Source organism: Pinus tabuliformis, chromosome 3_2 (genome assembly GCF_031772625.1).
Source record: "Pinus tabuliformis cultivar Carrire ecotype Pingquan chromosome 3_2, CPIR1, whole genome shotgun sequence".
NCBI classification, from domain to species: Eukaryota; Viridiplantae; Streptophyta; class Pinopsida; order Pinales; family Pinaceae; genus Pinus; species Pinus tabuliformis.
The window spans coordinates 304,686,825-304,699,621 of NC_142302.1; the positions used below are offsets into that span (position 1 = coordinate 304,686,825).

Below are 12,797 nucleotides of genomic sequence, written 5' to 3' on the forward strand. Positions count from 1 at the left end.
CATTAATGGATTTATTCGCTGTGTTGGTGCTTGCCATGACTTCCTCTTTGCTTTCTTTTTCCACGACTTTTCCCTTAGTGACTATGGCTACAATCTTGGTTTCATCTCCTGAGTCGTAACCCAAGTCTTATTGTGAAACAACGTTTGTCCTCCGTTTCCCTCTATTGTTAAATTTCTTTGGTCTTAACTCTGGATGAAGCTTCCAGCAATGCGCTTCATCATGACCCTCCTTGGAACAATTCTTGCACATGGGTTTCTCCCCTTCTTTCCTAACAAAAGCATTTTTCTTCTACTTTCCTTGAAATTTCTTCCCCTTTTCACCACTCGGAAATGGCTTCTTTTTACCTTCTTCTTGTACATTTTCCCTCTTGCTTCGAGGTGTGTAGCTTGAACACAAACCTCATCAAGATTCGTGGGACTAAACATAAGAATGGTATGTTGAAGATAGCTATGCAACCCTCCTATGTATTTCAACAAAGTATCTTGTGACTGTAAGTCTACTCCTAGCATAAGAGCTCTTTTCCTAAACTCTTGAGTATACTCTTGCACATTTTGACCTTTTAATTATCTGAAATTTTGCCAATTCATGATAGCTTTTTTCATATGAGCTAAAGGGTAGAACTATATTTTTATAGCAGCAATGAAATCATTCCAAGAAATAGAGATCTTACCATGTTTTTTGATCTCGTCTTAAGTCCTTGATTCCCACCATACAAGTGCTGCTCCCTCCATTCTCAAAGAAACCAATTGAATTTTGATATCATCCTCTTGAAGGTTTTGAATTCTACAATACACCTCCAACTGACGAATCCATTTATATAGCTTCTCTGCATTAACTTCACCATTATACATAGGCAACTCGAATTTAACATCAAGCTTTAGAAAAGGTGATTTACCAGTTCCTTTCGAAGAATGATGATGAGTATGAGTATGGGTTGTAGTAGTGGAAGAGGGTGAAGATGCCTTCGAAGAAGAAGATGAAGAATATGGTGGAGATGGTGGAGGTTTGCCTGCATTCCCATGACCTCCTTTTCCTTTATCTTCTTTTCCATTACCTCCTTCTGAAGAGCCTTCTCCATTAGGATGCTTGGAACTTTCTCCTTGCAACCTTCTATTCCTCTCTTCATAGAGGACCTTAACCATCTATGTCATATCAAAGAAAGCCTTTCTAAAGGTCTTCTCATCTTCTGTCATGATAGGTTCTCCTTCATGAGACATGATCTCTAGAGACTCAACTGCAACTTTTGCAACTTGAGGATGTAATGGTGTAGAATACTTTGGAAACCTTCCTCTTCTTCCCCTTGAGCCAACTATAGGGATTTCAACCAGCTCCCCTTCTCCTCTTTTGAGTTTTAACCTTGTAAGCATGACATAAAATTGCAAATAATTAAATCATTCTTTCACAAAGCAAATATAGTAAGCAAAAACTAGTGCTCTGATACCAACTTGATCTGAAATGGAGCATATTAGTAATACTGTGTTAATTCCCCATTCAAAATAAAACCCAAGATGCTTATAATTTTCTTATCAAGTGCTTAAGGATTCAATACTTTTGCTTAATTAACTGATTCCCATGAGAGTTTCTTATGTAAATGTTATAAAACAATTTAACATAAAAATATATGCTGAACAACAAGAAAATAACAACAAAGAACATCAAAATACAACACATAGCAAGCACATGATAAACGAGTTCAACCCTCCTGGGCTACATCTCCTTGGTCCATCTTCCAATGGCTTGGGCCTCTCTATTATGCTCAAAATACAATAAAGTGTGTTTACAATGCTCAAATTCCTCTGAAACCTGTCTCAATGAGTTCATAATACTAAAAAATGGCTATCTAGCCTCTTTTTGCATCCAATTTGGATAAGAACTGAAGAAGTTATGACTTCTCCTAGTTCTTCCACTATTTGTTCCACAAAATGCTCCAAAACCGACCAAAAACCCCATTTTTGCTCCAAAATCCACTAATGGAGCGAGAAATTTGCCGTTCGGCAGGCTATATCTTGTCGGCCGTATCCAAATCGCAATCGACAAGTTCTGCATGCTCCCAACACAGCAAAATGTTGCGATTGCGGTATTGCGGACCCGCTAGGGATAATTAACTGCAACATATATAATCCCACATTCGGAACCTCCCGCTCATCGCAATCGACGAAGTTCAACGACTGAAGGTCTTGTTAACATGGGAACATTGCGATTGTGGTATTGCGGACCCGCCGGGGTATTAAACTATGATATATAAAATTCCCGCGTCCGGGTCTTATCGCAATCGGAAATCGGCTGCCGGTCCCAGCAAGACATTAAACTGTAACACATAAAAATATCACGTCCGGTAGTCTTATCGCAATCGGAACTTTACCGGTGGTAACAACATAACAACAGGGTGTTTGGTGCGATTTGCGGGGGCCGATTCTTAACCCGCACCTTTTTTTTTTTTTCCGATATGCGATATGTGGGACCCAGTGGCAACTTGCCACTTGGCGCTTCCCCATTCGCTGGGACCCTTTCCATGTCATCCAATCTTGCCACATAGACAAGTCAAACTTGAACTTTGACTTGCTCTATCTTCTGCATACGAACTTGGATTTGAGTGCCGTTCACACCGTTGGATTCAAAATGATGAGACCTTCAATCTGAAGCTGAGTTTGACAAGATTCTGACACTTTGATTTTTGAGCATAATTCTGGGCACCTGATCAACGTGGGTCTATATAATTGACACATTTGTATTATTGGGCCGAGAGGTCCTCTTTAGTGAAATATAGAAGAGACATTGTTATGTTATGTAAACATTTTAACTTTGTCAAATTACATTAAAAAAATAAAAATAAAATTTAAAGAAAAAATAAATAATTAAAATAAAATTGAGGTAAAATAGTCAATTTGTCGTTGGTTTTTTTGGGATCAAGGTTTTGAAAACCCATTGTTTTTCCAATGGTATTCTTCTCTAATGTAAACATTCATTGCAAAAAAAAATTAAAATCTAAAAATCATAATTATGTGTGGAGGAGTACTACACCACATTTAGTTAGATCAAAGTAAACTCTAATTTGCACCACGAATATCAAAATGCTAGGAAATTCATTGCAAACAAAGATTAAAAGCTAAAAATCATAATTATGTGCGGAGGAGTAGTGCACCACTTTTAGTTAGATCAAAGTAAACCCTAATTTCCACTACAAATATCAAAATCCTGGGCAGTTCGTTGCAACGAAAGATTAAAAGCTAAAAAACATAATTATGTGCAATGTTACATAACCTTCAAAAATGAGGTTTTTTTTAGGGTTTATCATTTTGTATGTTATTTATTTTATTTTATATTTTTGAAGTTTTACTCTAAATCTAGAGAAAAAAATTTAGAATTCTTTTTGATTATTATCCAATTAATTTGAAAATCCTAAATTTGTATTTTCTCAGCATTTTATGATAATCCATGAATCCAAACAAAAATACATTCCTTTAATCCAAATATAAAAACTTCATTCAATCTTCATATGACACAACTCTTTTAGAGGTAATGAAAATATATTTCCTCCTAAAGTAAAAAAATATTGCATTCAATTTTTAATCTTACGCAAAACTCTTTTAGCCATAATAAATTTACATCTCTTCAAAGTATGAAATTAAATCCATTTTGTTAATGTTTAATATAAAAATACAATACACAATCTACCAAAATTATAATAGATAACAGAATCCTAAACTCCCGCAAAACTCCATAAATACAAACATAAATACATTCCGACAAAATATAAACCTATACTAGTTAGATAATCCACATATTATAAACTTAATCGAATATCAACTCCCCAATTGCCATCATTTTTATTAAGGAAACACTATATGAGTATAAGGACTTCAATATATACAACTAATTAAATTACGAAATATCGACCTACCTTACAGCTTCAAGTGTTTTTGATAAGTTCTCTGAATGATACATTACTCAAAGAAATAATTTAATGTTTTTTCAAGGGGATTTGTGCCATTGTTAAAATCAACATATTTTATTTGATTTCACATGCATATTCATTCCCTTAATGATCTGTCCAGTCCATGTTTATTATAACTTTAATGTTGTCTGATAAGACCTATAAGTGGCGAGTCTAATCTTTTTTTTAATAATTTTTATAAGAGAAAAATACTTGTTTTAAAAATAATTTATTTTATTTTTAATATTTTTTTATAAGAGAAAAATACTTGTTTTAAAAATAATTTATTTTTTTAATTAAAACCATTGTATTGTTTATATAAATATAAGATTAGTTCCAAGAGACAGTTGAGATGTTCTCCAGGATAACTAATTTTCTCATGGATTTAGGGTTATTTTTTCAATTCAATGGATTGAAAAACTTTTTTCTAATTGAAAAGAAATTATTACTTTTGAGCAACAATTTAGTTTATTCAATCCTTTATTAACCAATCAAAATTTCTTTATTATACTTTTGAGCAACAATTTAGTTTATTCAATGCTTTATTAACAAATCAAAGAGGGTATAAACACGCATTAAGAGTGAGACCATACCATCCAATCCTAAAGTCAATCGCTCTCTGAGTAAGCATACCATTTGATCCAACATGACACCATCCATTTCGCTGTAAGCTCTATGCTTTCCCTGAGTTAGGTAATCCACATAATATAAACTGAATTGAATATCAACTCCCTGACTGCCATCATTTGTATTCCGGAAACAATATTTGAGTATAAGGACTTCCATATATATAACTAATTAAATTACGAAATATCGACATACCTTATAGGTTCAAGTATTTTTGATAAGTTCTTTGAATGATATATTACTCACCGAAATCATGAAGGCTTCTTCAAGGGAATTTGTGCCATTGTCAAAATCAACATATTTTGTTTGTTTCACATGCTTATTCATTCCCTTAACGATCCATCCAGTCCATGTTCATTATATCCTTTAGTCTCGTTTCATAAGAATTATAAGTGGAGAGTCCTTCGTGCAAACAAATGAACATGGTCATTTTTCTTTTTAATAAATTTTATAAGTGAAAGATACTTTTCTTTAAAAATATAAGATTAGTCCGAGATAGTTGAAATGTGCTCCAAGCCAACTAACTTCCTCATGGATTCAAGGTTATTTTTTAAATTTAATGAATTGAAAAACCTTTTTCCAATTGAAAAGCAATTTCATTATTATTATTTTTAAGCAACAATTTAGTTTATTTAGTGCTTTATCAACAAATCAAAGAGGGTACAACTTACTTAAACCTGAATACTTTTGATATAAATAATTTATTTTTTCTAATAAAATATAAATGAGCATTAAGAGTGAGACTATACCATCCAATCCTAAAGTCAATCGCTCTATGAGTAACCATGTGATCTAACATTGATTTAGAGTATGGAACCATCCATTTCGTTGTAAGCTCTATGCCTAATGAACCTTTTTTCTTTTCCTACATTTTATTTTCAATGAGAAGTGAAAAAACAAGTTATATGATAAGTATAAAACCCTAAAAAGTAGTCGCTAGAACAAAATTGTTGAAGCTTCAGGATGGGCAGGTAAACTTGCTCAATATATATCTAGCTTCTTAAACAAACAACTGGGATGGAACAAAGACAATTTAAAAAGTGTAATGTTAATGATTTGTCAATTATAATTCTTTTCTTTTGAAAAGGATGGTTCAGATTCTCCATAATATAGTTTGAATCTTGTTGACGGTTCAAATCCCAAAGGGGATCCATCTTCACGAGAGTGAGTAAATGAATTTAAGAAGAGTCAAACAGACAAAAGAGAAGATGAATAAATACTAAATGAACAAAATTATTATAAAAAAGAGCCGACTAAAATCCTAAACTATAAAATATAAACCTAAATAATGCATTAGAAATGAAAAATGGCTAATAATAAATAAATAATAATAGCTAATTATTAATAATAGTTTTATTTATTTATTAATAATTAATTATTTATTCATTATAATAAATAAATAATCATTAATAATAATAATTAATAATTTTATTTATTTACTTAATAAAAAAAATCAGCAATGGTAATTAATAAATTATTAATAGCTAACTAAGCATTAGAAATAAATAATTAATATTAATTTAAGAAATTAAGAAAATGAATGAGTTTATTAATTTACTTATTAATAATAATTATTTAATCACTCATTGATAATTAATTATTTATTAACTTGTAATAATTAATTAATTATTATTATGCATAAATAATCATTAATAATAATTAATTAATCATTCATAATAAATATTTAATAACTAAAATATAAATAGAGTCTAAAACTAAGGACTAAAAATGTTAATTAAATCCAATATAATTTAATCTTAGAAAAAATAGAAAAGGTAAAGGATAGAAAATTATACCTGGGATACTATACCTTGGGAAGCAGAACTAGAAGAATTAATATGTCTGATTAGAGGAAGCCAATTTCCACTAATCTCATTCCCCTTGTCCCTGTTGAGATTATGTGGATGCTTCATAATCTCAAGTGCTTCTCTAATTTTTCTCTTTTGATAGTGTTCTTCCCTGGCGATAATATTGGCACTTTCTAAACAAACATGATGTTGGTCTTTGAGGAGTGTTCTACGAGGGCTAAAGAGCATGATCTTTCATTCTTAATATCGGCTCCATGCTCTTTTAGTCTCTTCTGCAATGAATGTTCGTCTCTCCAATATAACTCCTACCACAAGAACAATCAATCTTATAAACCCCCTTAAGTTGCTGTTGATCGATGCTATCCTTGACAGACCTCATTCTTTGCCTAATCATTCCTGATGTTGTAAACTGAGTGAATATGTCCTTCTTCCCCAAAATCTTTGCAATCTTATATGTAACTCCTTTAATGAATGGTATGAACACTTTACCACAATGAGCTTGAGGGCCTTTGGAGAGTACCTTTCCTTCAACCCTTCTTATAGCTTTCTTAATATCCTTATCTTTATATCCTATACTCTTAAATACAAAGGTTAAGTGTCTAATCTCTTCGTTAAGGTGCTTAGAGTCAGATATTCTAAGAGCCCTAACAACAAGAGTGTTAAGGACACCAAATTTTTTGGATGGATGATGGTAAGATTCAACATGAAGATAGCTTTCAGTGTGGGTCTTCTTCCTAAAGACCTGATGTCCCAAAGTACCATCTTCCTTTCTGATAACAAGAACATCTAAAAATGGAATGCTTATGTTTTCTTCTACCTCCATAGTAAACTTAATTTCAGATGAGATAGAGTTAAGGTGATTAAAAAACTTATCAATCTCTGCCCTACCATGAGTCCATTTTACATTGGTGTCATCAACAAATTGCTTCCACCATGCTAGTTTTAAAGGGTAAGATTCAAGGGCTTTCTTCTCAAAGTACTCCATGTATAAGTTAGTGACAACTGGTGAGAGAGGTGATCCCATTGCTACTCCAGATATCTGCTCATAATAGATTCCTTGGAAACTGAAAAAAGTGGAACGCAAACAAATCTCTGCAAGTCTAGCTGTTTTCGGATTAGTGACCTCTCTTATAACATTGACAACCTCATCCAAGGGAATTTTGGTAAATAAGGACACTACGTCAAAACTCACAAGAATGTCATCTTCATCAACCCTCTCATTCTTAATAAGCTTTACAAAATCATTGGAGTCTTTAATAAAAGAATCTGTGTTTCCGACGAGAGGTTTAAGGACCTTGGCAACATGATTAGCTAATTCATAGGTGGGGGATCCAATAGTATTAACTATTGGTCTAAGAGGGACACCTTCCTTGTGGATTTTTGGCAACCCATAAATTCTAGGGATAACTTCACAAGAAGGAATTAACCTCTTCTTTAACTTCTCATCAAGACTGGACTCCAAAATTGCCTTCTTGACCTCTTTTATAACCTTGGGCAAGGGGTTTTTGTTAAGTTTCCTATAACTACTGCAACTAAGATGCTCATTCATTTTAAGAATGTAATCATTCTTATCCAAAACAATAATCGCTCCTCCTTTATCTGCCTTAAGAACCACAATCTTATCATTATTACGAATGGACTTGAGAGCAATTTGTTCATCCTTATTTAAATTACTCTTTGGGGGTTTGGATTTTCTCATTATGAGGGAACATTCCTGCCTTAATACTTCTTGTCCTCAGAGGAAAGGTCATGAATTCCATCCTCAATGTTACAAATGATGTTTTCAATTGGAATGTTCTTGGAGCAACTTCAAACTTGAACCTTTGCTAAGAATATTAATCCTTGTTATTAACACTGATTCCATTGCTCTCAAGGTTGCAATAATTTGGGATGACCATAAAATGAGGTGCTTTAGAGCTATCCTTAATAACTTCAACAACCATGCTGAAATCATGTCCGTAAACCTCACTTCTTTCTTCACTCATGCCCTTATTATCTTTATTACCCAAGCTCTTATTCATGCCCTTCTTATCTTTATTATCCAAGCTCTTAATCTTATTAACGCTGGTGACCATAATGGAGTTGTTGTCATTGCTATCGATCTTGGAGCTGCTGCCTTCGATTCTTAAACAAGGGAGCCACTGCCGTAGCGGTAGTCCCTGCCGGGGTTTTTGCAATTGTTGCAATTTCATTGCTTCTGCTTCTATCAAACAGTCAATAATCAATATGATATGAACTATCACAACCACAAGTCCCAACACTGAGATCAATAAACAATACTTTTTCTCTGCCACAACAACATGATACAAACCCTCTCTGCAACATGCACCTCTACTCACTGCAACAACTATAGCATATTCTAATTAGTGTTTACTGCAACATCCAATCCACATTAATTAAATATCAACTACATGATCATTTGAATTTACATAATCGTCTTTAGGTAATTAATAAATTATGATGTGTTCATTAATTCAACTAAATAACAACTAGATGACCATGCATTTGATAACTAAATATAGAGTCCTTTTCTTGGCCACTTGTCCATAATGTGCCACTTGTCCATAATTTGATACGAACGACATGCATGTAATGGAAGATGAACAGTCCCCAGGTTCCATATTGGTAGAAATCTGGGTTCGAAGGTGGCGAGAGAGCGTGCAACCCTATTAACCCATAAGTTGAAACAACAGAGCCCACATCTTAGGCCACACATTGCAGAGCAGAAGCCTAGTAATTCGATCTTTCATATAGACCTGGTTCAAATGATGAGATGGTCGACGTTTTTACATAGATTGTATATAGACTACATCTTTGCCCCAAACAAGAATCATATGCTGAAGAAACCAGAAGAAGCTGAAAATTCGCACAAGAAATAGGATCAATTGTTTGTTCATGCTTGTGCACAATATAATTGTCTGGGTCTTTCCATAGAATGTTGTAATTGGAATGGGAATTGGGGATAGAAGAGAAGGGATGGCAACACAGAATGCCCTTCCAATTTCAACACGGCAAGCAGTGGCCACGACACCCGTGACCTGAGCCTTCTATGCCCGGATCTCGGAAGGTGCCCGCAATGCCCTGTCGAAGTGGAGGCCAGTGGAGGCCATGGCTGGAGATGGTGGATCAGAGCAACTTGATGAAACCGGAGTCTCCGGCGGAGGTGAGCAGCAGGATCCACAAGCACTGGACGTATTTCCGTGTCAATTACATGATGTTGCTTCATTAATTAAATATCAACTACATGATCATTTGACTTTACATAATCGTCTTTAGGTAATTAATAAATTATGATGTGTTCATTAATTCAACTAAATAACAACTAGATGACCATGCATTTGATAACTAAATATAGAGTCCTTTTCTTGGCCACTTGTCCATAATTTGATACGAACGACATGCATGTAATGGAAGATGAACAGTCCCCAGGTTCCATATTGGTAGAAATCTGGGTTCGAAGGTGGCAAGAGAGCGTGCAACCCTATTAACCCATAAGTTGAAACAACAGAGCCCACATCTTAGGCCACACATTGCAGAGCAGAAGCCTGGTAATTCGATCTTTCATATAGACCTCGTTCAAATGATGAGATGGTCGACGTTTTTACATAGATTGTATATAGACTACATCTTTGCACCAAACAAGAATAAAATGTCGAAGAAACCAGAAGAAGCCGAAAATTCACACAAGAAATAGGATCAATTGTTTGTTCATGCTTGTGCACAATATAATTGTCTGGGTCTTTCCATAGAATGTTGTAATTGGAATGGGAATTGGGGATAGAAGAGAAGCGATGGCAACACAAAATACCCTTCCAATTTCAACACGGCAAGTAGTGGCCACGACACCCGCAACCTGAGTCTTCTATGCCCGGATCTCAAAAGGTGCCCGCAATGCCTTGTCGAAGTGGAGGCCAGTGGAGGCCATGGCTGGAGATGGTGGATCAGAGCAACTTGATGACACTGGAGTCTCTGGCGGAGGTGAGTAGCAGGATCCACAAGCACTGGACGTATTTCCGTGTCAATTACATGATGTTGCTTTGCGGGGTGTTGGCCTTTGCTCCATGGAATAACCCTATTGTACATAGCCAACCTGTTGGCCTTTAGCCTTTGCTCTAGCCGGCGTCAACCCGCTATGTCTGTTTCTTTTATGCCCATGTGTTGGGCGCTTTGTTTCTTATTCTCTGCACACGACAGGTCCTAATTCTTTCTCCTATGTGTATTTCTTTCTTTCTCTCCAGGATAAAGAGATAGTAATTACATGATAATGGAAGTTAGTCTTGAAATGGAGTAGAGCAAGGAAATGAAACATTGTTAACCAGAGGTGGAATGGGTATGCCTCCATTTTTATTTTTTTTGTTTTTTAAAGATATGCAACATTTTTAGGGAACTAGGTTGCACATCTATGGAATACTTTCAACATTAAAAAGTTTAATTTCAGTGGTTTAAACTAATATTTGGAAATAGCATGTAATTTTCTGTAAAGTTTCTTTTCTTTCACTATTTGGAAATAACTGTAATACTTTGTATGGAAATAGCTTGTAATATTTTGTAAATATTTTTATCTGTAAATCTGTGTATAATAATAAACTATTTGGAAATAGCTTGTAATACTTTGTAAATATGTTTATCTGTAAATCTGTGTATAATAAGAAAGCTTACCATATAGATTTTGCAGATAAGAGTAGATGCGCTGCCATAGGAGGACGCAGAGGCATGTTTCTGCGTACACGAAATTGACCACTGTGGACCTGTACATAAGCATGTAATAACTGTTTCTGCATACAAGCAATTGAACACAACAGACTTGTACATAAGCATGTAATAGCACGCTCCAAGAGTTAACTCAACCAATCGACTACGGTTAAATGGATGAAAACTAGGTGCAACCAGTGAATGCAACGACTCAATTGAATGGTTGATGTTAATGGCTTCTGCAACAAGTGAATGGCTTCTATGTGCAACTTTGTCTGATTATGCAACCTGCTACCAATGATTATGTGATTTCTAAGCAATTCTACTAGCTGCAGGAAAAGTGGCCGAAGCCAAACCAGAGAAATGGCATGAACAAAAACAACCTCTGTAATCGTGAAAAGGCTCCTTAGATTTTGTGTAAAAACCATTAAACATACTTACAAGTAATAAAGCTGTCTTGACAGATGCTGTTGTTGGCTCGGATACTAGCTCGAATGCTGCTGGTGGACACTCTCTGCTCTGCTCCTCAAACTAGCTCGCCCTGCTCGTCTCCTCCAGAGAAAGCATTTCTATACAAACGTGGACGTGTGGATGCCTCTGCATAGACTTCAAACATCTGGGCACGGAGAACAAGCCCCAGAAAGAACTGAGGATAAATTAAGTTGTGCGCACATTGGGAGAACAAGCCCCAGAAAGAACTTAGGATAAATTAAGTTGTGCGCACATCGGGCCAAGTGAGGCGAATAATAAGAGGGTAAACTGAAAACTTTGGTTAAAGACAAAGTGCCGAGCATAAGCCCAGCATAAAGTTTGGTTAAACAGTGATTACCCCATAGAAATGGACGATCAACGCTAAAACTAATAGCAAGTCAACACCCTATCGAACGCTAATAGGCTACCCATGTTACCAAAAATCTTAACTTGGGATTCATTATTGACAAAGTCAACGATGATTAAATTATTATCAAGGCTTCTGCGACTACATTCAAAATCGATGTCTCAAGAATGGTGGTCTCTAGGGATGTTTCCAGAGATTTTTTTTCAGAAAGAAAAATCAGGATAGATTATATTGAGAAAATATAAAGTTCTTGGGTACAAAGAAGGCCGAATGCCTCAACCTGTATATCTGATCATGGAGAGCAGAAAATGAAAGACCATATGAGCATAAGAAGCTATGCCACAGCCAATCTGAACGTGGTGCAGAAAATGTAAAACCATATGAGCGTAAGAAACTATACCACAGCCGCATTGTCGGAAAGTTTTAGCACAAAGAAGGCCCGAAGCCTCGTCCTGTATAGCTGTGCATGGAGAGCAGAAAATGTAAAAGCATATGAAGCTATAACCACAGCCACAATGTCGAAATGTTTAAGATCCGCGCCAAAAGGAAAACGAGCCCCATAAGGAGAGGGCAGGTAAAAAAGCCAGAAGAGAAAAAGATAGATCCAAAAATACAGGAGCGCTGTTGACCATATGACAGAAAGAGAATGGCGAAAGGAGCCAATTAAATCGGAGTGGGCATAGACCCCAAAATAGAAGGAAGAATGGAGACAAGCGGCAGGCAGGAGGCCTGGAAGATGCGCCTGTTCCTCCACTTCCAAATGTTCCAGCATGTGAGGCAGAAAAGAGCCTGCCAAATGGGGCATTGAACGCCCCACCATGTAAAAGCTTCCTGAACAGAGGAAAACAAACAGTGAGGAAAACCATATAGCAATGAGAGTTCATACCAGATTGCAGA

General features: G+C 35.4%; 1 protein-coding gene across 1 annotated transcript; it reads right to left on the minus strand.

Moving 5' to 3' along the window:
* Positions 1 to 6,632: 6,632 nt before the first annotated feature.
* Positions 6,633 to 8,069, minus strand: LOC149180769 (uncharacterized). The gene has a single exon (XM_089413982.1). It carries the CDS (start codon positions 8,067 to 8,069, stop codon positions 6,633 to 6,635), a length of 1,437 nt encoding a protein of 478 aa, XP_089270108.1.
* Between the last annotated feature and the right edge of the window lie 4,728 nt (positions 8,070 to 12,797).